Source organism: Hevea brasiliensis, chromosome 5 (genome assembly GCF_030052815.1).
Source record: "Hevea brasiliensis isolate MT/VB/25A 57/8 chromosome 5, ASM3005281v1, whole genome shotgun sequence".
Lineage (NCBI taxonomy): Eukaryota > Viridiplantae > Streptophyta > Magnoliopsida > Malpighiales > Euphorbiaceae > Hevea > Hevea brasiliensis.
The window spans coordinates 7,458,576-7,486,197 of NC_079497.1; the positions used below are offsets into that span (position 1 = coordinate 7,458,576).

Genomic DNA, 27,622 nt, shown 5'->3' on the forward strand with positions numbered 1-27,622 from the left:
CTATAATGAACTTAATTGTCTAATTTAAATTATATTTTAAAGAAATTATATTTTAAATTTAAGGATATTTAATCCAAAATCTACCTTTTTTTTTTTAATTTCCTTCCAATTTCCGCACATCCAAACAAGCCGTAAGAGGAGAGAGGGATTCTAGTCCAGGATTCTGCCATTCTCTGTTTATCACTCATTTTTCACAAAGTCATCTTCGTAAACTGCGTCTCTGCGAGCTGCTGCAAGAAAAGAGAGGTGCGCTTGCACAGATAATTTTATGTTATTTCCTTTATGCTGTGTCTATTTATTTTTTGATATTTCTGATACCTCTTTCCATATATAAATAAGTTTTCTATATCACCGTTTTAAATTTGAAAATAGTTCGATAAATTCTTCTCTAAATGAATATATTTTTGTAAATGGAATTTTTGAGAAAAAAAAACAGCACTCACTCACCAATTAATTGTTGTAACGACAAGAAAAGTTTGGCTTTCAATTGAAATTTATAGTTCAATTGTCATGCAGCCATTCTCAGAAATCATTACATATAAGAAAAGCACTTCTAGATCGCTGAAAAGAAGTGTTGTTGATTTCTCCTTCTGTATATCAAGTTAAAAAAAGAAGAAGAAGAAGAAGAAGAAGAAGAAGAAGAATTTCCTTTCATTTACATTTTCACTTGATTCTTTCTTGTTTTTCTGTCATTTGCTGTTGATTTCTCCTTCTGTATATCAAGTTATCAACAAAAGAAAATTAAAAAAAAAAAAAGGCAGGAAATGGCTCTGGAAGTTGTGAATGCCATCGTATCCAAAGTTTCTGGGTTGCTTGTTGAACCCATTGGGCACCAGATCGGCTACATGTGGACCTACAGCAGCAATGTTCAGAATCTTAAAGATGCAGTTGAGAAGCTCAAAGGTCAAAGACAGAGTGTGAAGCACTGTGTAGATGAGGCTAAAACACGTGGGGAAGAAATTGAAGAAATGGTAGACAAGTGGTTCGGAAGTGTGGATGAGACGACTTTAGAGGCAGAGGATATTCTTCAGGATAACGACACTGCAAGCATAACGTGCTTCACGGGATTGTGTCCCAATTTGGAGACACGCTACCAGCTCAGTAGGAAAGCTAAGAAGATGAAAGAGGTAGTTGTTGAAATCCAAAAAGGCGGCAATTTTGATAGAGTATCTCACTATACCTCCCCACAATGGACGGGGCCTTCCAAAGATTATGAGGCCTTTGAATCGAGAATGTTAGTGTTGAAGAGAATTGTGGGGACCTTAAAGGATGATGAAGTTAACATGATTGGGGTGTACGGGATGGGAGGCCTGGGTAAAACCACCTTAGTGAAAGAGGTTGCTTCTCTATTGAAGGAAGAGGGAATATTCAGAAAGGTGGCTCTGGCAACCGTAACCCACATTGTTGATATAAAAAGAATTCAACAAGAAATTGCAGTGGTTAGGTTGCAAATTGATTGATGAGAATGTTAACGTACGAGCAGCTTGATTGAGTGAGCATCTCAGATGACAGGAGAAAATCCTAATAATTCTGAATGATATTTGGGTGAGTATCAAAGTGGAGAAAATAGGAATTCCATTTGGAAGTGATCATAATAAAGGATGTAAGATATTGATGACCTCTAGAAATCAAAATGTATTTTTGGAGATGGATGTGTCGAGAGTTTTCCTGCTTGAAGTTTTACAAGATAAAGAGGCATGGCATTTGTTTCAGAAGAAGGTAGGCGATGTGAAACATCCCAATTTGGCTATTGAAGTAGCAAAGAGATGTACTGGTTTACCTATTCTAATTGTGGCTGTTGCAACTGCATTGAAAAATAAGCAGTTGTTTGAATGGAAGAATGCCTTGGACCAACTAAAAAGGTTTGATGAGAGCGAAATAGATGAGAAAGTTGCGTCTGCTCTAAAGTTGAGTTTCAACTCTTTGAAAGGTGAGGAAATCAAGTCATTGTTCTTACTTTGTGGAATGAATGTATTTTATAGCTATCAAGTCAAGGACTTGCTGAAATATGCAGTGGGCTTGGGTTTATTCAAACGAAGCAAAACGTTAGAGGAAGCCAGAAATAGATTTTACAAATATGTTAGTGATCTCAAAGCTTCTTGTTTGTTGCTAGAAGGCATCCATAACGGACAAGTCAGGATGCATGATGTTGTTCGCAATTTTGCTATCTCAGTTGCATCCACTGATCATCATGTCTTCAATTTAGCATTTGACACTGTATTGGAATGGCCATCAAAGGATAAGCTTGAACAGTGCACTGCAATATATTTGCGCCAATGTGAGATTCCTAAGCTTCCTGCAGCATATGAATGTCCGAAACTCGAGTCATTTATACTGTTCAGCAAGAACCCCTTTCTAAAAATTCCAGACGACTTTTTTAGTACAACCAAAAAACTCAAAGTCCTGGATCTGACAGGAATTCATTTATCAGCACTGCCTTCGTCACTTCAATTTTTCAGAACCTTGAAACATTATGCCTAGATTATTGTGTTTTGGAAGAATTATCTGCAATCGGAGAGCTAAGCAAGTTACAAATTCTCAGCCTTTTGGACTCTACTATTGTTCAGCTGCCAAGAGACATTGGGAAATTGACATGTCTAAGGCTATTGGATTTATCCAATTGTTCAAGCCTTGAAGTGATTCCACCAGATGTCTTGTCACGCTTGACCCGATTAGAAGACTTATATATGGGATGCAGTTTTGTACAGTGGGAGGGTGAAGAACATGATGCTCCAAGAGAAAATGCTAACCTGGCTGAATTGAAGCTTTTGACAAACTTAGTCAGTTTGGACATTCATATCATTGATGCAAAGATCCTTCCCAGAGATCTATTCTTTGAAAAGCTGGAAAGATTTAACATAGTTATCGGGGACATATGGGATTGGTCATGGGAAGAAGAAACTTCAAGAACATTGAAACTCAAGCTCAATACAAGGATTCAGTTGAAAAGCATAAAACTCCTCCTGACGAGAACTGAAAATCTATATTTGGATGACCTGAAAGGTGTAAAAAATGTCATCTGCGAATTAAACGGGCTTGGTTTTCCTGAGTTGAAACATCTGCACATCCGAAATAGTCTTGATATTCATTATATCATAGACTCAATTAGGCTGGGACCTCAGGTTGTTTTCCCCAGATTGGAATCATTGATCCTTGACCATCTAATTAACTTGGAGAAGATATGTTGCGATGAGCTTGAGGCCAACTCTTTTAGCAGCTTAAGAAAGTTAAATGTGAAACATTGTGATAGTTTGAAAAACCTCTTTTCATTCTCTATGGCTGGAGGCCTTGCACGACTAGAAGAACTCAATGTGAGCAATTGCAAACTTATGGAAGCGATTTTTGCCAAGGAAATTGGAGATGATTCTGGCAATGTACTTATTGAGTTGACTCAATTATGCACGCTAACACTAGAATATCTACCTAAGTTGACAAGCTTTATCTCCCAATTCAAGGTTCCTTCTACACCTAATGCAGCATCTGATGAAATTGTGTCAGTAGATCATGAACCTGAAACTCGTGCCAATTTTCAATAGAAAGGTACTGTTGATACTTGATAGCTCTTCTTCTCTAGCTTTTATTTTCTTTCTTAGCCATCATGACTTCTGTAGTTCTATTTTAAAGAATGGCTATAATTATTTTCTTTCTAAAGGTTTTCAAAATACACACAAAAAAAAATGCAATTTTAGCAAATCAGCATTTATTTGATCATTTTTTACATCATTGCATTTTTTTGGCTAATTATGAAAATCATCTAAATTTTGTCAAAAACTTGTGTTTTAATTAATGTTTTCAATTTTGACAATTTAGGCCAAATTGTTCTAATTATTACAATTTTATCAAGGGACGAAATTTATTTAGAATTGTGTGCTAACATGAAACATTAATCACAAGTGGCTTCTTTTAACTCATTTGATTTACTTTACCGTTTCATCTCTCCCCAAATCAATTTCACCTTTGGATGAATTTGCATTTGCCAATAATTTGAGAAATTTGACCTAAATTGTCAAAATTAAAAACATTTGGTTAAGATGCAATTTTTTTATTATGCTTTTTTTTTTTCTTACCGTTTCAAATCAGAGACTAAAAATAATTTGTTCATGGACAAAATTGTGCGAGCAGATTACATTTCCCAATTTGGCAGAGCTAAAACTGTCTTCGGTAAGTTTGGAGAAGATATGGTGCAACCAACTTATACAACTATCTCCGCGTTTAACAATCTTGAAGGTTGATGGATGTGAGAATTTAAACTATGTATTTCCATCTCCTGTGGTTGAAAGTCTTGCACAACTCACAAGGCTAGAAATATGCAATTGTGAGTCAGTGGAAGAAATAATAGCTACACAAAGATTAGGAGAAACAATGATCAAGATTTCATTTCCAAAACTGGACCTGCTAAAGCTCAGTGATCTTCCAAAACTAACAAGTTTTTTCAGTGGTAACTTGATTGAATTCTCTTCTTTGAAAGTTCTGGTGATAGACAATTGTACACAATTGAGGACATTTGTTTCCAGTTCTGAAAGTACAGATGTGGCATCTAGCAGTGAATCTGGACAAGCAAACTCACTTCTTTTTGATGAGAAGGTAATTAGTCATCTTTCCTTTTAGCTTTTGTTAGAGATATAAAACTATTATTCTTGACACCCCATCTACAAGTTGAAGCTTTTAAATGATATGAAATTTAATATGAACCAAAAGTCCAGAATTTGAATTTCTTGACAGCTTTTACCATACTTTATTCGATGTCAAGAGTTTCTTGAGCTTATGTAGGAGCTCAGCGCATTGAAGATTTTTTTTTTCCTATATTATAGATTATTGTACTCAGTGATGTATTTTTACTTCTACGCTATCTATTAACACAATGGAGAACTTATTCCAGGTTGCATTTCCTAGCTTGGAGGAGTTGCATATTATGTCCTTGCCTAAGTTGAAAATGATACGGGATGATCATATCCAAACAAATTCATTCAGCAAGTTAAAATTACTGAAGGTGGAAGATTGCGAGGAGTTACTGAAAATTTTTCCATCAAATATACATGAGGATTCTCCAAAAACTCTCTTGTTTTCAAACCTATGTTGAGTGGATGTTAGGATATGTCCTAGTCTGAATAGTCTCTTCCCACCTTCAATTGCAAGAAATCTTCCACAACTTGAAAGGATTTCTATTGTTGATTGTGGGTTGGAGGAAATTGTTTCAAAGGAGGAAGGATTAGAAGCAACTCCTAAGTTAGCGTTTCATCAACTAAAGTCCTTGGAACTTTGGGTTTTAAAAAAATTAAAGTTTTTCTACCCTGGAATACATGCATTAGAATGTCCAATGCTGAAGCGCTTGGAAGTGGTTCAATGCGACAATTTTAAGATTTTTGCTTCTCAAGGTCAGGAGTTGGAAGAAACACACGTGGAGAGCCAACTTCAAATTCAAGTTCAACCTTTAAGAAAGGTATGCGCCGGTACTATAAGATGTTTATTTGCATGCCTGTAAAATTCAATTCGACTATTTTTGTTCTATTGCTTTACTTCATAATTATAAGCATCTACAGGATTGGATGGGAAGGCATAGGCACAATCTCATATCACATCGAATTGAAAAGGCCTTGCATGCATCCCACTAGTACATATATCATTCATAATTATTAATTAAAACCAATTATAAGAACATCTTGTTAGCAGATTGCACTTTAATATCCCTAAATATTAGATAGCTGAGACACAGCTCAATTAACATGTATCAGTAAGACTTATCATGACTAGTGAGATAAGGATGGTGTGAGAAACAAATTTGTTCATCATTAACTTGCCCGAAACAATGAATTCTAGCTGAATAGTACTAGCATATAGTCAATTTTAAGGGTGCAAGGTCTCGAGTTCAAGTCTCATTTGAAGTCATTGAAAAAAAAGATTCATTAACTTTGTCTGAATCTAATTGTAATTACAATTAGCTTTTAATAGTTTGAGTGATCAGAATTTCATGATCCTTAATTATTTATAATGTGATTACAGATATATATATATATATATATATTCCAAATTAATTGCCATCTCTAACTATCTGATGTTTTCTTGTTTCGTTAAAAGCATATAAAAAATTGATAGATTTGTATCTATTGAACCTATATATGGACATTGATGGAACACCAACTTTAATTTTGTTAATTTTGTTTGATTTATTTTCAGGTTATTCCCAACTTGGAGGAATTGACATTAGGCAGCAAGGAGATCACAATGATATGCCAAGGCCATTTTGCAGACCTCTTTAACAAACTAAAATTTCTTGGCCTATTTTTCTTTCCTGATACTTCAGCATTCCCATTTGATCTTCTTCAAAAATTCCCAAACATGGAAAAACTTCATGTGTGTTTCTCTGATTTTGAAGAGCGATTCCCATATGGCGTTCATTGTGAAGAGAGAAATGCAAGGGCTCTTGCACAGATAAGATACTTAAGACTGGAAGGACTTCCCAAAATGGGGCATATGTGGAGTCCTGAATCTCCACTAGCCCACGTTCTTCCAAATCTGGAAACTCTAGAAATAAGGAGTTGCTACGGTTTGGTTAGTCTGGCACCATACACTGCCTCTTTCCAAAATCTTACAACTCTATATGTGGGGCAGTGTGAAATATTTGTAAACATAGTAACATTGTCCACGGCTAGATGGATGGTGAATCTCACCAAGATGCATGTAAGTGAATGCAGTAATGTAAGAGAAATTATACTGAACGGTGGAGATGAAGATCAACAACAAAGTGAGATTATTTTCGGTAAATTGGGAAGTATATGTCTTGATTGTTTAGAAAGCCTCACCAGCTTCTACCCAGTACCATCTTTGGTAGAAGTGTGGGTGATACACTGCCCCAAGATGAGTGTTTTCACCCAGGGAGTCCTAAGCACACCAAAGCTAAAAGCAATTTATTCAGAAGAAAGCGATAAATTGATTTGGAAGAAAGACCTTAACAACACAATAAATCAATTGCACAAAGAAAGGGTACTTACTCTTTCATCAAATTTGTTCATTAACTTTACATTCTTATATTTGTTTGGAAACTAGCAATTACTGATAAATGATAATATTTTCCCCTTAGAAATTGAATTTAATCGGGTTTTCTTAAATTTCGTGCATGTGGGACATCCTTCTGAACTCATTTCTGTCTTCCATCATTACAGAATGATCGGCTTTCTGAACAAGGCGCTTCATGCAGTTGTTAGCTGCAAACAAATTTTGGAAGAGATATTAGATCAATTAGCATCTCTGTCGACTTGCATTTGAGTTTTATCAACCCATCTCCATTATCCTTTTGAAGTAACTGTTTGTCACACTGCTACTGTGGAGGAGTCACAGACATGGCAGTACTCCATCTGGGTCTTTTGTTGCTTGCTTTTGTGGTTAATCTTTTTGTAAATAAAATTCTTGTTTTCTTGCAAATATGTATCTTGACATGTTTGGACAAGAACTGGTGACTGATTAATGATAAACTCTCTAAATGAGATTTGAGTTCCTCCCTGCAGATATTCTATCTATTATTATTTGATTGTTTGTGCATCACGGACACGTGATAAGGACACAAACACACATGTGACGCAGGTAAAGAAACGGCTTGTCGTCATTCTGCCGCAGCATAAGATTTGTCAGCATACCAGCTAAAGTTGGTTTGCAGGGGGATTGAATTATCGACTGAGCAGAGTTTTTTTTTTTTTTTTCCTTTTTCTTTTGGTTTTCTGTGCTGATAAAGATGAAGGCAAAGTTGTATGCTGCTACCCAGGATGTATAGTGAGCAGATTGTGCAATTGTACACTAGAAACGATGCATGCCACTGGACGTCCTCCAGTTGCAGCAAGTTGTTTCATGTACGCATTCAAGTTGTTTTTTACTAACAATGCGGTATCTCAAATAACTATACTCTCAAGTGAAAATGAATAATACCACAAAGTGCTTTTTTTATAATTTTCTCAAAAATATACGTTTCTTTTTCTGGAATGATACATTCCACGGACAAAAATGGCATAACATTTTTGGATGAACAAATGGTTTGGATCCAAGACTTCAATTAATTTACTATATTATGAACTCTTTATTCAAGTTTTCTTTATACGTGGTATCATTAATCCATTTTAATTCGAATCCCATTTCTTTAATCCCCTAGGGAAAAAAATCTCGAGGAAAGCATCAAGCATGTGCGACCCCATGATGCAAAATCCCAATGAACATTCGGCTTATTTAGTATTATTGTTGAGATTATTATTAAAAAATTATTTTTTAAAATATATTAATTAAAGAGTATTAAAAAATAATTTAAAATTAAATTTAATAAATTTTAATATAATAATAATAATAAAATATTTTTTAAAATTATTTTTTTAACAATATATAAAATAATACTTTTATTAAAAAAATAATTTAAATCCTCCAAATAGAATATCAAATAAGTATATATACAGCTCAAATAATAAGTCAAAATAACTTCTTAGGATGCGTTTGATATAAGGTTAAAAAATTAAGAGTTAAGTGTTAATCTTGTAAAATTTAAGGGAGTAATTATTAAGAAGGTAAAAGATAATTAATGATTTAACAATTAATAATGTTTGGTACAAGGTTAAAAAATTGAGCTTACATGAAAATATATAAACATTTATTTTTATATTTTAATAACAAATATCAAATTTATTTTTATTTTTGATAATATTATTTTTTATTTATAAATAATTTAATTTAAAAAATTCTATCAATTTGTATATTATATATATAGATTTTATTAAGTCATAGTAAGCAAAGGAAATTTGAATATATATATATATATATATATATATATATATATATATATATATATATATATATATAATTTTTTTGCAACTCATAATGGAATAAATAAGATAGAAATCTATATTTTTCACATCCATAAAATTTATAATCTTGCTCATGTGATTGAAAGAAAAAAAATCTTACATTTTTATTATTATAGGAGATGAGTTTTTGAATATGAAATGAACAAAAAATAAAACAAATTGAGAATAAATAGAAAAGAGATATATAACATTAAACCCATAAAAGGAGGTTAAATGTTAATGAGGTTAAAAATTTACTTATTTACTTTAAAACATTCAAATAGTATTAAAAATTATAAGAATAATTATTAACCTGTACCAAACACGACCTTAATTTATTCCTCATCAACAAATGGAAGGACAGCAAATTATTCGTTGCCAATAAATCTTTAGTTGGTGGCATTAACTTGCATACTTCCAATTTAATTAGAGAATCAATCTAACGAGCTAAGTTGTTCCATTTTGTTTTAATGCCCATCTTAGTTTATTTAAAGCATAGGAAAAGTTTTTCTTTTTCCTTTTTCTAAAAATAAAATAAAGGAAAAAGTGTTTTTAAAATATTAATTAAGAAATAAGTTATTCCTTTTAATTAATTAAAAATATGCACACATATGACATAAGAAATAGGAAAGACACGTATATTTTAATAAAACCATGATAATTTTATCAAAATATCTTAACTTTCATGCTATCTACAATTAATTATAATATTGAAGATCAATTTAACTGTTCGAAAGCAGACTAATTAGGGAATAGTAATTATTTTAATTGATTACAATGTTATATAATTTTATTCACTGTAATTAAGTTTTATCATATGTAAAAATTAATTATAATTAAATGTAAATAATTCATATATATATATATATAGATGATCCGATTTCTTTATGTAGATCATAGACAGTGATTAGTTATAAAAAATTAACTGTATAATTATATAATATTATTAACTAGTAAAATTATTGAATATATTTATATTTATAATACATAATTATATACATCATTATATTTAACAATTCCATTAAATAGAGTTTACTCATCTTAAATTAAAATTTTTTCTTTTTTATCAAGTGAGTCTTATAATCAATCTTATGACTAAATATGTTCATAGGCTATATAAAAATTTAAATTATTAGATTAATTATATATATTGTGAGAACTATGTCACTTGTTATAAGAAAATAATGCCAATGAGGAACTTGGTCCCAAGTTGAAGCATAGGAAACACAAGACAGGCAGTGGCATTATTATTATTAATGAGAAAATAGCCAAAAAAATTCATGGGGTATTAATAGAACCAAAAGATTCTTTACCGACACAACACTACAGCTTATCAATTATCATCATAGCCAACCTCTACTATCATATATAGTATTCTTAACAGATAACTCTCACTTCCTCGTTGTCTTCTTTCAACCCACCCACGTCCAGTCACCTTTCAATATTATATTACTGGTAATGAGTTTCAGCCTCTGTGGTTCAGAATCAAGAGAGTATTGATGGTTGTCAGATAAGTCTGTGTTTAATATCACTGTTATTAAAAAAATATATATATATTTTAAATATATTAATTAGATAAAATTAAAAAATAATTTAGAATTAATTTTAATTATAAATATATTAAAATAATAAAATATTTTTTTAATTATTTTTTAATAATATTTAAAATATTTTTTTTTAATGTAAAAACATGCAGTGTATAGTGAAATGAGTTGGACGTCACAGAAGTTGCCTTGCCAATTTTCTGTCAAAGGGATAAGAGATGAAAGATTTTGATGGGGGAGATTAGATTCCTATATATTATTTTTGAATATCATCACAAGATCAAATCAAATTACATAATTAATTATTAAAATTGAAATTAATATATGGGTATGGGAAATTAATTGATATTTTGCTTTAGTAATGGTTGATCCGTGAGATGACAATCCTTTCTATCTAACTTCATAAAGTTTTTCCTTCATGGGGATTCCATTAACTTCCACAAGTTTCTTTATTATTATTATTATTATTATTATTATGAAAATTTTTATAAACTTAATTTTACAGTAATTTATTAGAATTTTAATTTATAATCTTTTGTATTATTAAATATAAACTAAATGATTTTTTTATAAAAATAATTTTATTTCTTTTAAAATAAATTATTTTTTAAATTAAAAAATTAATTTTTTTTTATTTTAAATATAATAATTAATAAAAAATAAATAAATTTAATTTAATTCTTGTAAAATTATATTTTCCAAACATGGGGTATGCAATCAGACCAGAATTGATCTACGAGCCAGTCTTGTAATTAAAGAATATCTATATTTTATATATTTTTTTCTACAAAAGTATTGGGGAATTTTTTTTTTATTCAGACTACTCTTGTTTTTCCTTTCCTATTTTACACAAAATGATATGGGAGCTTGAAATATAAAATTTCTAACAAAATAATATTTTCTTTCTTATTTTAGAGGATAATATTATCTTAATTTAAAACTAATATTATTTTCAATTTTTTAATTAAGAAATATTTATAATTTATTATTTAAATACCATTTACCAACAGATTTATTTTATATGTATCTTCTATAATTACTTTATTTCAATTCACTTTATTTATATTTTATATGCTTCACCATCAAATTAGATTTTAATAAATGATCTAACATTAATCATTGATAAAAAGTTAAGATTTATTATAACTCTATTTGATAATATTAATTATTTTAATAATTATTAATTATTTTAATAGCTATTAACTATTAGTAATTAATTTTTTATATAATAATTTAAAATAAAAATATTTAATAAAAATTATTATTAAATATAAAAATAATAATATTATTTTATTAACTTTAGTTAAAAAGCTCTTTTAATTTTTAGTAGTTGAAGAGGATAAATTTTTATAAATTTATCTCGATCTTTAAATACTATTATAAATATTATATTATTAAATAATATAAATAAAAAAATAATATTTTGATAATTAAAATATTAAATATTATTTTAAAAATTTATGTAAAAATAAAATTATTATGGAAACTTTTTATCTTATAAATATTAAAAATTTTTAAAACTATTTAATTTTAAAAATAAATTAAAATTATTTATTTATTGAAAAAAAAAAGTCCATTACATTTTTAAGGTGAACAGAAAGAAACGTAACTGTCTGACCAATGAGCATGAGCAATCTTCTATGAATTATACCTTTCCCTCCATCAAGGAAAATATTACGGCGCATCCAATCTCACACTAAACCTCTTCAAGCACCACTCCTCCGACGACACCACTCAATCGATCAACGGTCGCGATCAACTAACCTCAATTACCGCTAACTTCACATTCATCTCTTGATATCCCGCACAGCGCGGCTCTCGCTCGCTCTTTTTCTCTCCTGTCAATCCATTTTCTTTCTCTTACCAGAAGTTTCTTCTTCTCTTTCTGTGTTTCAAAATCGCTGCAAATTTTGCTTCTAAATCCTGTCTATTTCCTCTCTCTATCTGGTCGCCGGAGCTCCAGATATCTTTTCGTGTTCAAGAGAAATTCGAAGCAGAGATTTATTTCTCTGCTTTCTCGCTCTCTGTTTGAACTCACTTTATTGTATTTGTGCAAATCGAGTTGGGGATAGAGATTTGGATTCTACTTTGATTTTAATTCAATTTCCTCTTTTCCTTCCGTGCTTTATTTGTTGGCTGCGCTTGAAAATGTGAAGGTAATTGTTCCTTTTAGTTGTTCAGAAATTGAGCAAAACAAGAATAAGCTTTCTAAATTAATTTTGCTGTTTCCATCCTAAAGATAGTTGCTTTTTATGGATTTCAGCGGCTAGCAGACATGCATTTGTGTTGTTTTATTTTGGGTTTCGAAAAAAAAAAAAATTGTGAAACTGTGAGTTTCAATTTGTAAGGAAATTAGCTTAATTGATGCTTTATTTGTTAATTTGAATTTGTTTTTTTAATGTTGATTTGTTTTAATGCAGAGATCCCACGGTTGAAGAAACTCTGCCTCTTGAAATGGATAGTTCGTAGACATAAACAGATTCTGTGGATTCTGGGTTTTGGATAGAAATCTAAGCTTTCGTATTTCTTATTATATCCTAATTATCATTATTTGGTTATTTAATATCGTGATTAAGGAGAAGAGGCGGATACAATGGATACCTATATAGCCTTACTTTTGTCCAAATTGCAAGTGCTAAGCACATCTGATCACGCCTCCGTTGTCTCTATGAACTTATTTGTGGCGCTTCTTTGTGCTTGTATTGTGGTTGGTCATCTTCTAGAGGAGAATCGATGGATGAACGAATCCATTACTGCCCTTTTGATTGTGAGATTCTCTCTTGCAAACTCCTTTTTTTCTATTTGAAGTTTTTTATTGCTTTGATGTTTTAGAAATGAATAAAAGCGCGTTGGTGGATTTTACTTCTTCTATAAGTGTATTTGTTTCTCTGATTTAGGATGTGAATTGCGCATGATACTAAAATGTTTATTTCTGTATGCGTTGGTGGCAGGGTTTATGCACTGGGGTTGTTATACTGCTAGTTAGTGGCGGAAAAAGCTCTCATCTTTTAGTCTTCAGCGAGGATCTTTTCTTTATATATCTTCTACCACCTATTATATTCAACGCTGGGTATGTTTCTTCTTCCTTTTAATCTTCTTTGAAACTGGTTACTTTCTCGAACTCCTTGAACATTCTCAAATCTGTCAAATGTGATTTTTGTATAATCTTTTCTTGGTAATTAGCAGTGATTCACTGATCTTTGGTCCAGCATTGGCATTTTGTTCTTCATTTAGTTATGGTATAATGGTGATATTAACGATTTATTTGAATTTTTAGTGACTGACTTCTTAAAGTCTGGTTAAGTCTTTGATTTTTGAACCCTGCTTGCTTTGCTAGGTTTCAGGTGAAAAAGAAGCAATTCTTTCGTAATTTCATCACTATCATGCTATTCGGCGCTGTTGGCACACTAATATCATGTTGTATCATATCTATAGGTAAATGAGAACTTCACACATGCAGTTAATTTAATTGTTTGCTATGCTTATGAAGTTTCATTGAGATGAACATTTTTTTTAGATATTGATATCGTTTAGAGTGGAGAAAGCAAATCCATATAGCCGACCTCAAATCTTTTGGGTAAAGTCTTAGTTGAGTTGAGTTGAGTTGTATTGATATGTACTTTACTTCTCCAAGTTTGTCAAAGTTGCACTCTTCACTGTGGAATAGGCTTGCATAAGGGACAGGAGTTACTTCTCTCTTTTAATTTTGTTTGAACCATGCTAAAACAATTTTTTCTTTTTCATTCCTTGTTTCTATATTCAACTGCTACATTATGCTCAATCATTCCTCTGCAATATTTGAGTCTTTCCTTACCGCTTATCAAGTTGAGAAAAACTGCAGTAGCATTTTACATATCTAAACATGGTATTTATTAATCTTTGACTTGCGTATGTTGCTTTGAGGATAGGAAGTGAATAGGTTTAATCATTTCAGCTCTCATTTTATCTATCTTTTGCTTAATTTGTTATATTTGTGGCTTGGAGGATTTGGCTTAGGATCTCAACGTAAATCAGAATTTGGTTCACTTTCTTGGCCTTATAATGCCTTATCAAAAAATTTTTTCCTTAGAAGGAAAACAGAATAAATATAATTCCTTAAAGTAAACTTCTTTGATGTTCAATATTTGTTGACACGAATAATCAGTGTGCTTGGCTTGGCTTTATAGTGGCAAGAGAAATACGTAGTACTGATTGTTACAACTGTTCTGGCAGGTGCTATAAAATCCTTTCAGAAAATAGACATTGGTCCCCTGGATATAGGGGATTACCTAGGTATTTGATTTATGACTGCTTCTTTTTCATTGTTTTTATCCTTTTTATTTTATCAAATTTTGGTTTTTCTGGAAGCTTATTTTGTCATTCAATATTTTCAGCAATTGGTGCCATATTTGCTGCAACAGATTCTGTTTGCACATTGCAGGTATGTTATGATAAATTTGTTTTGAACTTGGAATAAATGAGATACAGTACATTAAAGCAATTTGCATATTAAAGCAATAGTAATGTTTTAAACTTGGAACAAATGAGATACAGTGCATTAAATTTGTTTCATCTGCTGATGCAGGTTCTGAATCAGGATGAGACACCTTTACTCTATAGTCTAGTATTTGGGGAGGGTGTTGTAAATGATGCTACATCAGTGGTACTTTTCAATGCAATCCAGAGCTTTGATCTGACTAATACCAACCCCAGAATTGCATGGCAGTTTTTTTGCAGCTTTTTATATTTGTTTCTCACAAGCACTATGCTGGGAGTTGTAGTAAGTCTCTCTCTCTCTCTCTCTCTCTCTCTCTCTCACATGTACACACACACACACACACACACACACACACACACACACACACTCTCACGCATTGGTTTACTTGCAAGTAGTATGGTGAGTAATGCATTATTGTTCTTGCAGACTGGTTTACTTAGTGCTTACATCATCAAAAAGCTATATTTTGGCAGGTATGAAGTGGTTGGCACCTTTGTCATTGTAATCTGGCTTTTTTTTTTTGGTGCTATAGTCAAATTTATTTGTGATAACCAGATGAATCCTCAAATGGGAAAGGTGTGTTTAGATAACTGGGTGATTGAGTTGGTGAAGTCATGTAATCCAGCAGAAGTTTATAATGTTGTGCAACTGTGATTTTAATTCGAGTAGATACTTTTGTTAGTTCCTACTTTCTAGATAGACACGGGCACAGACATTTCTGTTCTTGTTCTTTAGAATGGAAGCGCTAAAATGATACTGTATTAACTCGGTGTCCAATATGGTTCAGGCATTCAACAGATCGTGAGTTTGCTCTTATGATGCTCATGGCATACCTTTCATATATGTTGGCTGAAGTAAGATCTGTCTTAACTTTCCTAAAGACCCTTCTTCAAATGCTTTGTTTACATTTGATGGTTATATAACTTTGACCTTACAACTTCAATTTGTCCTGCAGCTGTTCTATTTGAGTGGTATTCTCACTGTATTTTTCTGTGGGATTGTGATGTCCCATTACACATGGCACAATGTGACTGAGAGTTCTAGAGTCACAACCAAGTATGTTTTATCTGAAAATTTGTCTTGTGCAGTTGGCAGTTGTTTGTTGTGTTTTCCCTAATCAGGAACTGTTCTTTTTCTAATCTTATCAAAAAATCACAGGCATGCTTTTGCAACCATGTCATTTGTTGCTGAGATTTTTATCTTCCTTTATGTTGGTATGGATGCCTTGGACATTGAGAAGTGGAGATTTGTCAGCGATAGGTATGTTTAATTATTATAAAAAGTCCATTTGGATTATATTCTACCAGAATTTCACATAGTGGATAATGTAATACTCTGTTGGAAAACCTGTTGAATTTTTTTGCTTGCCGTTTGATTTAACTTGTTGCAGCCCTGGAACATCGGTTGCAGTTAGTTCAATACTACTAGCTCTTGTTATGGTTGGAAGGGCAGCTTTTGTTTTCCCCTTGTCCTTTTTGTCCAACTTATCTAAGAAATCACCTACTGAGAAGATTGGCTTCAAGCAGCAAGTATATGATTCTGTTTCTTTAATCTTGTTTGTTAGCTTATTTATTTACTTTTTGTAGTTCTGAATTCTATCAAAGCTGATTAACATTGATTATCTTCAGATTGTGATTTGGTGGGCTGGTCTTATGAGAGGTGCAGTGTCAATGGCTCTTGCATATAACAAGGTAGACTATAAACAACTCATGAAGTTGGCTTAATATTCATTCATATATCAAAGAGAGGTTATTGAGATTGAGATGTCTAGGAAAGAAGTTGCTTTCTGTCCTCATTGATTGACACTAATGAGTATTATCATTTTATAATTTCATGTTATATAAACGCAGTTTACAAGCTTGGGCCATACCCATTTACGAGGGAATGCAATAATGATTACCAGCACCATAACTGTTGTTCTTTTCAGTACTATGGTAAGATATCTCCTTGCTAGGTCGCGTATGTTAGTATAATTCTTTCACTACCTTGATATATTCTGTAATTGCCTCAAGGAAACTATTTTTTGCAACCTTATTTTCCCGAGGTTTATATTTGCTTAGGATTGGTTGCACAACAAACAACAGTGCAATAAGGGAAAAATCAAAATTAGAATACCATGTACATATGCATTCCAGCTTTAGTTTTATGGATTATTGTGGTCTTGGGTGTTTAATTATCTTAAATTTCAAATGGCCGCTGCATTAATGACTGCCTGTTCTCTATGATGTCTTTTTCAAACCAAAATAATATTAACTTGTGTTTGGATGGAGAATTTGAAATTTGAGAGTTGAATTTGATAAAATTATGAGTTTTATTCAATTGTTTAGAGTCATAAATTCATATTAGGATCATAAATGTTAAGAACTTCTTGTTTGGTGTAGATTTGAATATTTTATCGAATGATGTTATTTGAAATCTACTCTAAATGAGTTTTGATAAGTAAAAGGTGTTATTTGAAATCAATGATTTATCAATAATTTATATTAAAATCAAAAGCAAATCCCTTCATTTCAAATTTTAGTATCCAAACATAGCATTACATATTTTGGATTATAAAAAAAAAAAAAGATGACCAGCCATACAAATTTTTATTTGTGTGCACATGTGAATGTGCAGTTGCTTGCCAGTTCATTTTCATTAAATTTGAGTTCTTTATTCTTTTGTAATCATTTTCTCCTGCTCAGGTGTTTGGTTTGATGACTAAACCCCTTATAAGATTTTTGCTACCACATCCAAAACCACAAATATCATCAGATCCAACTACTCCAAAATCAGTCACCGTGCCACTCCTTGGAGAAAATCAGGACTCATTAGATGATCTTGGAGGCCATGAGGTTCCCCGTCCGAGCAGCATAAGGGCACTCCTGACTACCCCAACACATACCGTTCATTACTACTGGCGTAAGTTTGATGATGCATTTATGCGTCCTGTGTTTGGTGGTCGTGGTTTTGTACCCTTTGTTCCTGGATCACCAACAGAGCGGAGTTCCCATAATCAATGGCAATGAAAAGGGACAAGCAAGATGTAAAAATATGTAAAGTTATCAGCATTTTGAAGACTATCAAGTATGACAATATTTGAAACTGCTGCTGAAAATTTTGCCAAGATTATACTGAAATAGTTTTGCCATGTATTATACAGTAGTTTTATTCTAATTTGTCATTGGTTTGCCTGTATAATTAAATTTGATGTTTGTAATATCCTTTTCCTGTAAGATTTGAAGGTTTACGTAACCGATGCTTGCTTTCTATTGTATAATAATTGATTTGCTAGTTTTTTGTGTGTTTAAAAAAGCTTGGTTGGAATGCACATTCAAACATGCAAGACATCTTGGACATGCTATATTCAATCTTTCATGATTCTTGAGTTTGATGCCGTGCGAGGAATTGTTGCATACGAGTTAAGCCAAGGCCACTAAGAACACATTTATTATTTAATTGCCATTGCATAGAAGGAACAAAATGATGTTTGTGCCTAAAAATTTTTTTCCAGATGGTCTCGCTTCTCAAAGATACAAGGAACTGATTGACAAGAAATTGAATTAGATGCCATACCAATTTGTGTATTGACCAGTGTTTTCATTTCTGATGGTTGTACGATGTAAAAGTGATGTGCTCGTATGTGGTCTGAATGATGTTTTGAGGCCATCCAACGGTGAGGATCAAATGTTGAAGTATAGTGATGGTTAAGAGGTGCAGATCGAATAGGTCCATACTCACTGAACTCATTGGCAGTGAACGGAGAACATAACCCACTGTGCCATCAGACAAGGTTGTAGCCGCAGTAACAGGGGAGCGGCCTGCAAAATTGTAAACGTTCCGATCGGAATGATTGCCCTTCACCTCGTCCTGATACTGAGCTTGCTTTGTCCATGTGTGAAAATTGCATTGAATGACTTGTCAAAGGAGCACTAACCCACTCTGCCTTCAGAAGCACTTGTGATGCTGGCAGCAGGAGCTGTTCTTACAGATGATGGGGAGAAAGACTTTGCATCTTCACTCCGGTACAAGCCTGCCTCCTGATGATAAGGTGGCAGTTTCAAGTTTGTCGGGGTAGTGACACAGTTATTTTCAGCACGCACTGGAGGGAATTTATTGACTAAATCAAAGGCATATATGAAAGGAAGAGCCTCAGGTGTCTTATTTTTGTCAATAAGTTTCTGGATTAAGTCTGCAAAATGAAAACAATATTGCAGTTTCCATCAAAGTGCTGCACAACTTTTGCATATAATCAAGGCCTAGGGAACATATATAGAGGGTATATCATGGATGCAAGAATTGAAATTCCTTATCACACTGCAATTCAAATTTTTGACATCCGCTTACAATGCATAGTTGTAGTTGAGCTTAAATTCCTCGTACTGAAGCCAGAAAATTTATCCACAGAACATAAAATTTCCATGTAGTTTACAGCGGAATAATTTAATTTGTTTCACAATCTTCGGTTTTGCTTTCTGAGTCTTTGTTTTCAGATTGAATATCAAGTCTTGTTATGGCTTGGGTTCTCGCTTTGGGATGGAAAACATTGTTGGGTATTGATTTTGTACGTTTTCTCGAGCTCTTGGAATTGGGTTTTGATTGAGAGAAAATAATCCTCGAGATCCTGCCATTGGATAGCGAAACTGGGCGAGTTTGGGAGTGTACTCCTGTTTGGATTAAGAGTATGATATTCTATGGTTTAATAATTTTTTTTTAAATTTTATTTAGTTAAATAATATAAAATCGTAAGTAAATATAACAATTATTAAAATATCTTTTATTATAATTTTAAATATATAAATAGTTTAAAAATATTTATTTAAATAAATATTAATTTATAAATAATGTTATTATAATAATAATAATAATAATAATTAAAGAGATATTTTATTTTGTAATTAACCACTAAATATACCTTATAAATATATAACATTAAAATTATATAATTAGAATTTTATGTAGCAAAGAGATAAAATGAAAAAATAAAAATTTTAAACCATTGAAAAATTATAGTAAAATGGTAGTTAGAAACCATTATTTTACAATTCAAACCACCATTTATTAGGAACAATCTTCTCACATATGGAATCGCCATATCATATAATATGAAATCATTTCGAGCTATGATCCAAACATAGTTTCCGTAGATTTTCAGAGTTCGATTGTAGATTTCCGGTTATAGAACATTTGGTTTACAGTAAAGAACATTGAAGGACAGAAATGAGAACTGTAGGAGATTGAGAAATCAATTTTCGTAAAAGAAGTTGGGGATGGTTCTTTTAGAAGACACTATCATACAACTGCATTCTTTCTTTTAAAATTATTTCTAAATTAGAAGTATACTAGTGGGTAGAGAATTATTTTTACCAAAAGTTTTTACTTGCATATTCAAATGCATCTGAATTGAAAATACCTTCTCAAACTCTTCTGCTATAGTTACAGCAGCTCCCTCAGTTGTTGCTGGAAATAGCATCCTGGCTGAAGCCTTTTCTGTTCTCCGACACACAGCAGAATCGATTTTTGCTTTCCCATTCAGGGAATTGTTAGAGGAACATGAAGCAGAGTACCATCTCCATTGTCTATTCTCATGACATATTTAACTTTATTGATCCTTTATTTTTCTGGGTTGGGGCTGTTGCTGTTATACAATATGGACAACACATCTGACAATTAATTTCTACTGCAATTCATTACATTTATCACCTTTGCAATTCCGAACCCATGAATTGCTAGGCTGTCTCTGCTTAAGCTTGTGCCTTGTTTATATATAAAAATAAGAACACAGTTCGTTCTCAACTCAACTTTATAAGGGAAGAGCATATACAGTTCGTTCTCAACTCAACTTTATAAGGGAAGAGCATATATATGAGTGTACATGTATGACCAACCTGTTTCAAGACAGGAATAATGTATCTACAACAGTGAGGCATTGGTCATTGGACAGATAGTATTCTATTACAGTAGTATTCTATTACAGCTACCCTCTTATCCACTATTTCAGATAATATTTTCTCATCTTTTTATCAGAATCAGGCACTCTACATTCGATATTTTCATTAAGAGTATCATCTACACACTCAACATACTAACCTAGATTGAATAAACCCAAAAAGGATGAACTTACAGTCCCTTCCTATTCCTTGGAGAATTCAATTAGTACCTTTAAAGTTCTAACTATAACAAACTTTGACATACTCTGTAATGTCTTCATATTCATGGGTGAGAAAGGTATCCAAGCAAAACACTCACAAGAGCAACCATAACAACAAAAAGAAGAGGAAATCCCACTTGAACTCTTCTTGTGCTTGTCCTGCTCCTCAACATGGCCTGCCAAGGATGAGAAGCTGATGTTAGAAAGCAAAAAGCATGACCTTTGATGAGTCCACAACTGAGAAAATTATCATAAACATGTTTGCACCAACCAATCAAACTTTTCTCTCGCAAGATAACTTACTAGTTCGTCCTTCAAAATTTTTCTGTCCTGAATGCTTAATCTTCTCTCCTCTGACAATTTTGAAATAGTAGATTCAGCCTGCAAGGACCCCAAGATACACTATTTTATTTTATTGGAAAATGCCCATATAAACTTATTGCTAGTTGCCTCAAACATAGAACACGATAAATATATACATCATGCTTGTCTCATTTAAACATGTTGATGCAATATTGGAAGAAGATTCAACCTAGATATTATATTTCATTATAGAACTAGGAAGTTTAGATCTTTAGGAATATTTATAGAGTTCTATTAGGTTACATATTTTGTTATTTAAGAATTTTGTGTTCATTTGGGATTCCTAATTTAGTATTTGATTAGAGATTTCGTATTCAAGGATTCCAAATCCTAGTATTAATAGGAATAGTTAATATATTATACATACCTCTGTTTTAAGTATTTTAGGGAGAATTTATTATGATATTATTATTGATAATGAATAAAATTTGAAAATTTATTTCTTCTTTATTTGAGAATTTGTTTCTTTAGAGAAAGTGTTTATCTACCATTTGAGAATTTGTTTTTCATCCCTAGTTCCTCGTAACTCTACTAGTTCTAAATCAATTTGGTTTCAAAGCCCATTTAGATCCTTCCCATTTTAGGTTTCCTCCAAAGAAAACTCAACTTAGGAATTATATTCGTTGTAGAATTAGGAAGCTTATATTTCTTTTCTACTATTTAGGAATTATATTATTATTTAGGAACACTTATAGAGTTCTCTTAGTTTTAGTATTTTGTTATATATAAATTTCGTTTTGGTTTGGGATTCCTAATTAATATTTGATCAGGATTTTCTTGTTTAAGAATTTCAAATCCTAATATTAATAGGACTACTTCATAAACATCAAACCGTATGCGTTTTAGGCATTTTACAGAGGTTAATATGATATTATTACTGATATTTAATAAGATTTGAGAATTTGTTTCTCCAGAGAATGTGTTTCTCCACCCTTTGAGAATTTGTTTCTCACCCTTAGTTCCCCATAACTCTTTGGTTCTATATCAGCTACAAAAATTTCCAAAGAGACTTTTACAAATTAAATAATTTCTTTTACTATGTAGGCAAAGCAAGTCATGTGTTGCCAAGCTCTAAAATGTAAATATCAAAAACCAAACGATGCAGTTATCAGATTGAAAGAAGATTCAAATGGATGACAGTGGGTTCATTATATCGTCGGAACTAAAGCATTCATAAGATTCACATGGAGAGTAGAGAAGGACTAACCTCATTAAGCTTTGATTCAAGTACATTCAGTTTTGACTTCATCTCCTCAATGTCATTGACAAAATTCAACTCCTCCACAGCCTTTAATGTTACAAATTCTGCATTCTTTGGGGGAGATAAATGTGCATCCTTTGCCAGATTATCATTGACGGCATTATTTTCTGACTTCAACTCTTCATCATTCGCCAGATTTACTGCCTCAACATTAACCACATCATTACTTGGCATCAGTTCTGCATCATTTTCTGGCTTCAACTCCTGTTCATCAATATCCTTATTTGGCTTCAACTCCACATCCTTTTCTTTTTTGAACTCCTGATCATAAATCATTTTGAATTCTGCATTCTTGGCAACCTGACACAAATGAAAGAATAACAAATACATAGTATTCAAAAGTTATATCATACTAGCTTGGTAATTCCAGCATTGTCCAGCTAGAAGAAATCTCTAACCATGTGTGGTGGAGTGGTATTCTCAACTTTACTCAATATAGGATCTCTCAGCACAGAAGCTCCAAAAAGAGGTTCCTGCTTAAGCACCCCATTTATTGGTGATAGTACTGGAGACTGAGGGGGGCTGATAAGGACCACTTTCAGCTTGATCTCTTCAATGTACTTGCCATTGTCTTTGTTAAACTGCCAATTAAAAAGGGAAGGGGGAAAAGGGTAATGATAATGAAAAAAGTCAAAATAGAAGGTCAAATTCAAAATTAAAACCACAAATGCTTACCATATCAGTTGTTATGTCCTTCTCAGTTGTTCCAGCAGGAACAACAGTGCTTTGGATTAAAAACTTGTCTTTGCACACCTTTTCAGCAGTACCTGCCTTTGGAGCTTGCATTGTAACTACATAACATCAAGCCCAAGAAGCTCAGAACAGCAATACAGTAACAGCAGGAAATAATATGCAGTTAAAACTGGAGCACAGGACAGGGTAAATTATAAATGAAGTGCAGAATGGGGTATGAGGAGAAAAAGACAAAGAACATCATCAAAACACACAAATTATAACAAACTTTACTAGCCTTTATTTGCGTATCTGGTAATTCAAGTAGCATAACAGCTTAATCAATGCCCCTCACCCTATGTTTTCTAACAACAACGCATGTAATGACATTACAAGATAATAACCAATCTTCATTACACACCACTTGAAAACAATTTCAATTAAACACCACTTGCAGCTCCAAACTTCATTGCACACAACATTGAAGTATGCAATGATTATATAGAACCGGGTGTGTGTGCACGTGTGTACAAGTGGATGCCCACAAAGAGTCGTGATTACTTGGATGGAATTGAAAAATGCTTACCAGTAAATTCAAAAGTTGATTTTGGCAAGATAATGCCAACATTTGGTCGCACACAATATTTCTTAGGGGAAGTAGTCTTAACCTGCCAATATCACATCTAAATCATTTATATATCTACAATTCATATATCAAAATTTCTGTCCTGAAAATTGAAATCAAGCCGGAATGCAATTCAAACCTTGAAAGCAACATTGCGATGAGTAACATTGGTCAGCCTTACTGCACATGAGCTCTGCTTCTTCAATTCAACTACAGAGGAAAAAAATACATCAAAACTATTTCAATTAAAAAAAAACAACTATTTAATTTTATATCCAAAGTAACTAAAAGTACGAGTCAGGAAAAATATTAGGGGAAAAGAAACATGCTTTTCATACTTTCCAGTGCTGTAAAAGTGAAACAAAGAAGCTTTTTCCTTCAAACTTACAAAAGCTATAACAACTGAGGTTTTGTACCTTCAAAAGTTATTAAGGCTAACCCACCTTTTTTCTTCTCTTTATGTTTTTCCAAAAGCTAAAGTTAAAAATGTAAAATTTCATAAATCTTTTTATTCTTTTTTCCCAGCCCAATTCTCACTGATCAAATAAAGCATCAATTATCTTTAACAGCAATAACAATTACAAATACGAGTAAATAAATACATCAATAATCAAGAATAAGAAATGATTAATATGGGGCCATACTCACATATAAATTTCAGTTCCCTGGGCAGGATTTCTAAAAGTTGTGTACTCATGGTTCCCTTTTTTCACTGAGTTCAAAACCAATCTTCTCAGCGTCCAAAGCTAGATTTCTCTGCACATACTCAAAAAAGATATGAATAAGACCCACATGTCGAGCTCCCATCCTGAAAGCTGCCCTACACCGTATTCATAACCACATGAATGCATGCATGCCCACAAACAAGCATATAACATTTTTGTTTTCCAATATCAAGCTCACATCATTTCAACTTGATCACAATCTGGATGAACATTTTCTAAGATGTCATAGCCGGTGCATTATCACCCCAGTTTATTCATTGGCTCCGACTCGAGACGCTAACCCTTTGGTTGGAAACGGAGAGAGATGAGAAGAAATGAAGAGAAATTAGGGAAATTATATTTTTTAATTTTTTCCATCAACACAAAATATTTCTCTCAGTTTATAGTAAAATGGAAAAAAATGAAGAAAATTAGATACAATTTATATTAAAATTACTTATACACTCTTAAAATTATATAATAATAAAATTATAAATTTATGTCAATTAAATAATTTTATTAGGAAAAAAATTTTATTTCTCTTATATTTAAGTAAAGTATAAAACAGATTTTTTTTTTTCTTTTCTTTTCTCTTCTTTCCTTCTCTTTAAATTTTCTTCAATTTCCTTGCTCAATTAAGGAAGATCCAAACAAAGGGTAAGCTAAAGTATGATCACCCCAGTTTTAACCAAATGTTAACAAAGTCAATTTCCAAATACAAATTTTATAAACCGGAGAGATAACACCATCATCAAAACCACTGAATTCATATTTAAAGAAAATTAAAAAAAAAAAAAAAGAATGCGATCAATCGAAATTCAACATTGACACCATTAAAAGAAAAATAAGATCGGACCAAGAATAATAAAAAACACAATAGATAGGCAAAACATTCGTCGCTAAAAATGAATCGAATAAATGAACCATTTCAGCTCACAACACGAACTGCTAAAAGAACAACGAACATGAAATGAAAATCAACGCCCAGATCAGTGAGTAAAATTACGGTACATAAATCAGTCTTCTATAAGTTCAATCATAAAGATCTAAAGCCAAACACAAAAGTCCAAATCAGTCAAAGAAACGGCACCTTGTGAAGTCTCCAACTATTAATGTTCGAATTTGACCACAAGAAGCTGAAAGCAACAAATTTCAGTTCAGATCGTCGAAAATTTCACAAAGAAGGCAACAAAGCAAAGCAAAACATCGAAACGACGACGTCCGGAATCTGCTCTCACTCTCCCCAAGTTCAGTTCAAACAGACTCAACACTGCCTCAAATACAAGTACGCAATTTCAAAAAAATGAGAGAGAGAAAGCACCAGCAAAACGACAGCGTTTGGAATCGATGCGTCGCTATTGGCGAATCATCCATAAACAAGTGAAAGAGATAAATCGAATCTGAGGAGGAACTGTAGAGAGAGAGAGGAATTTAAGGATAGAGTGTTGAATTGCGTGAATGTGCCGGTTTTTATAAGTGACGTTTCGTTATCGTTTCGGTTGTGATTGGAATCGAAAAATTCCACACACAAGGCCTAAACAAACCTAGAAATTAGAGAGGGAGAGAGATGATCTGATATTGTTTGGTGAGCCGAGACGCCAGACTAGGATATTTGCAGCAGCGATTCAGAGAAGGGAAGTGAAAGCTACGTTTCGGTTTGGAAGAGAGAGAGAGAGTAATTTTCCTTTTCATGTGAGCAGTGGAGGTTGTTGGTTAGTCTGAAGTCTGAAGATGAAATAGCGGTTGTACCGGCCGTCAACCAATCTGGCGATTACTTTGATTGAAAAAAGAAAGCTGTAATCCTCTTCCTCTGTTCAGTGTTCCGGGCGTCACGTCTTGTATGTTTCAGGCGGCACTAAAAATTCAGGGTGGCTAATCCATTTACCAATTTAATAAACCTTTCATGATTGTCGGCACTAGCTAAAATGTGGGAGAATTATTATTACATCCTGATTAAATATAATTTTTTATTAATTTATTTTTATATTTTATAATTACATTAACTCATTCAATGTAACATAATTTATTAATATATGAAATCACATTTTATTATTATTTTGTCTAGAAAAATAATATAATACATAATAATTTAATATGATATAATAAAATAAATATAAAAATTATTAAAATATTTTTATTAATATTTTAAATATATAAATAATTTAAAAGGTGTTATATAATTAAAATTTTATAAATTATAAAATAATAAAGTATAAATACAAAAATTTGAGAAACCATAATACAAACATAATGTTATTTTATTTATCATTTCGTTCATAAAAAAGAAGGCCAAGAAAAAAGTGAGTTAAATTATAGAAAAATGAAACTCTATGTAAAATTTTTTTATAAATTAAAAAAAGAGAAAGTGATTTATTTATTTTTTATAGTTTAATAAAAAGTGATAAGAAAAAAATTGTTACGTTTTTACTATTTTTCTGATATGTATGCATAAAATTATATTGAAAAATAATTATTGAAGGAAAAAATTAAAAAAAATAAAAATAAAAATTATTTTTTACTTTTTTTTCACTAAATTTAAGAGAAAAATAAAATAATTTATTTTTTACATAAATTCTTTTATTTTTTTTAACAAAATAAAGGATTAAATTTTTAAATTTTTCTCTATATTTTTTTTAATAAAATTAAAAAAAATTGCTTTTTTTTTTTTTCCTTTCCCTACTATCTTCTTCTCTTTTTTTCCCACTAGGCCTTAGTGTAGATTTGATTATCGGTTTCCTCTTTCCCTATTGATTTAATTATAATATTCTTTTGAGAGAGAGATACAGTATTAATTTAAATAATTGCTATTCAACATATATTTGTGGAGATGATCTGTCTACACTTCGTAGCATTGTCTGTGTCCATTACAATAATTGCATCGCCATGGAGCATAGATGAACCTTTTTAATTGAGTTTTAGTATTTGTATGTCCCACTTCATTCAATATTCTTGATTAATCTTCATAATTATCTTTGTCTTCAATCCCCATGAACTTAGAATGCTTCAATACCCATTTTATGATCATTTTAA

General features: G+C 31.9%; 4 protein-coding genes across 10 annotated transcripts; 3 read left to right on the forward strand and 1 right to left on the reverse strand.

Annotated features, from left to right (window-relative positions):
- The first annotated feature begins 108 nt into the window (after positions 1 to 108).
- Positions 109 to 7,493, forward strand: LOC110637807 (uncharacterized). 3 transcript variants are annotated; one of them, XM_058146787.1, is made up of 6 exons: positions 109 to 246; positions 517 to 3,540; positions 4,081 to 4,584; positions 4,880 to 5,440; positions 6,175 to 6,981; positions 7,161 to 7,493. In XM_058146787.1, exons 4-6 carry the CDS (start codon positions 5,318 to 5,320, stop codon positions 7,200 to 7,202), a joined length of 972 nt encoding a protein of 323 aa, XP_058002770.1. In that variant the 5' UTR covers positions 109 to 246; positions 517 to 3,540; positions 4,081 to 4,584; positions 4,880 to 5,317; the 3' UTR covers positions 7,203 to 7,493. The 3 variants fall into 3 exon arrangements, with proteins under 3 accessions (XP_058002770.1, XP_058002768.1, XP_058002769.1); XM_058146785.1 differs by having other exon boundaries at positions 4,123 to 4,584; XM_058146786.1 differs by having other exon boundaries at positions 762 to 3,540; positions 4,123 to 4,584.
- LOC110637777 (probable disease resistance protein At4g27220) lies at positions 1,648 to 5,080 on the forward strand. The gene is made up of 4 exons (XM_058147656.1): positions 1,648 to 2,324; positions 2,417 to 3,374; positions 4,123 to 4,584; positions 4,880 to 5,080. Exons 1-4 carry the CDS (start codon positions 1,648 to 1,650, stop codon positions 5,078 to 5,080), a joined length of 2,298 nt encoding a protein of 765 aa, XP_058003639.1.
- Positions 7,494 to 12,073: 4,580 nt separating the features above from the next.
- On the forward strand, positions 12,074 to 18,071 carry LOC110649319 (sodium/hydrogen exchanger 2). Of its 2 annotated transcripts, XM_021803837.2 has the most exons (15): positions 12,074 to 12,516; positions 12,781 to 13,127; positions 13,312 to 13,430; positions 13,698 to 13,795; positions 14,573 to 14,632; positions 14,734 to 14,780; positions 14,925 to 15,119; positions 15,264 to 15,310; positions 15,625 to 15,691; positions 15,793 to 15,893; positions 15,996 to 16,097; positions 16,228 to 16,366; positions 16,466 to 16,528; positions 16,688 to 16,771; positions 17,522 to 18,071. In XM_021803837.2, the coding sequence occupies exons 2-15, from the start codon at positions 12,954 to 12,956 to the stop codon at positions 17,843 to 17,845; spliced, it is 1,620 nt and encodes a 539-aa protein (XP_021659529.1). In that variant the 5' UTR covers positions 12,074 to 12,516; positions 12,781 to 12,953; the 3' UTR covers positions 17,846 to 18,071. The 2 variants fall into 2 exon arrangements, with proteins under 2 accessions (XP_021659529.1, XP_058002772.1); XM_058146789.1 differs by lacking the exons at positions 12,074 to 12,516; positions 12,781 to 13,127 and having other exon boundaries at positions 13,705 to 13,795.
- A 2,571-nt stretch (positions 18,072 to 20,642) lies between these two features.
- LOC110649320 (vesicle-associated protein 2-2) lies at positions 20,643 to 26,461 on the reverse strand. 4 transcript variants are annotated; one of them, XM_058146791.1, is made up of 10 exons: positions 25,914 to 26,461; positions 25,683 to 25,728; positions 24,537 to 24,644; positions 24,028 to 24,098; positions 23,850 to 23,931; positions 23,267 to 23,382; positions 22,990 to 23,172; positions 22,538 to 22,891; positions 21,271 to 21,348; positions 20,643 to 21,143 (listed from the first exon to the last, which is right to left on the reverse strand). In XM_058146791.1, exons 3-10 carry the CDS (start codon positions 24,583 to 24,585, stop codon positions 21,030 to 21,032), a joined length of 1,047 nt encoding a protein of 348 aa, XP_058002774.1. In that variant the 5' UTR covers positions 24,586 to 24,644; positions 25,683 to 25,728; positions 25,914 to 26,461; the 3' UTR covers positions 20,643 to 21,029. The 4 variants fall into 4 exon arrangements, with proteins under 4 accessions (XP_058002774.1, XP_021659532.2, XP_058002773.1 ...); XM_021803840.2 differs by adding an exon at positions 24,792 to 24,895 and having other exon boundaries at positions 25,683 to 26,461; XM_058146790.1 differs by having other exon boundaries at positions 25,683 to 26,461.
- Positions 26,462 to 27,622: the final 1,161 nt, after the last annotated feature.

Bases quoted from the DNA above. Each gene is read 5' to 3' on its own strand.
- LOC110637777 (XM_058147656.1), top strand. From the start codon at position 1,648: ATGGATGTGTCGAGAGTTTTCCTGCTTGAAGTTTTACAAGATAAAGAG. The intron at 3,375-4,122 runs GTACTTATTGAG...TTGTGCGAGCAG, and splicing joins TTGGAGATGATTCTGGCAAT to ATTACATTTCCCAATTTGGC. The intron at 4,585-4,879 runs GTAATTAGTCAT...AACTTATTCCAG, and splicing joins CACTTCTTTTTGATGAGAAG to GTTGCATTTCCTAGCTTGGA.
- LOC110649319 (XM_021803837.2), top strand. From the start codon at position 12,954: ATGGATACCTATATAGCCTTACTTTTGTCCAAATTGCAAGTGCTAAGC. The intron at 13,128-13,311 runs GTGAGATTCTCT...CGTTGGTGGCAG, and splicing joins CCATTACTGCCCTTTTGATT to GGTTTATGCACTGGGGTTGT. The intron at 16,529-16,687 runs GTAGACTATAAA...ATATAAACGCAG, and splicing joins TGGCTCTTGCATATAACAAG to TTTACAAGCTTGGGCCATAC.
- LOC110649320 (XM_058146791.1), bottom strand. From the start codon at position 24,585: ATGAGTACACAACTTTTAGAAATCCTGCCCAGGGAACTGAAATTTATA. The intron at 23,383-23,849 runs GTAAGCATTTTT...GATGTTATGTAG, and splicing joins ATCAACTTTTGAATTTACTG to TTACAATGCAAGCTCCAAAG. The intron at 21,144-21,270 runs GTAAGTTATCTT...CATCCTTGGCAG, and splicing joins AAATTTTGAAGGACGAACTA to GCCATGTTGAGGAGCAGGAC.
- LOC110637807 (XM_058146787.1), top strand. From the start codon at position 5,318: ATGCTGAAGCGCTTGGAAGTGGTTCAATGCGACAATTTTAAGATTTTT. The intron at 5,441-6,174 runs GTATGCGCCGGT...ATTTATTTTCAG, and splicing joins AAGTTCAACCTTTAAGAAAG to GTTATTCCCAACTTGGAGGA. The intron at 6,982-7,160 runs GTACTTACTCTT...CCATCATTACAG, and splicing joins ATCAATTGCACAAAGAAAGG to AATGATCGGCTTTCTGAACA.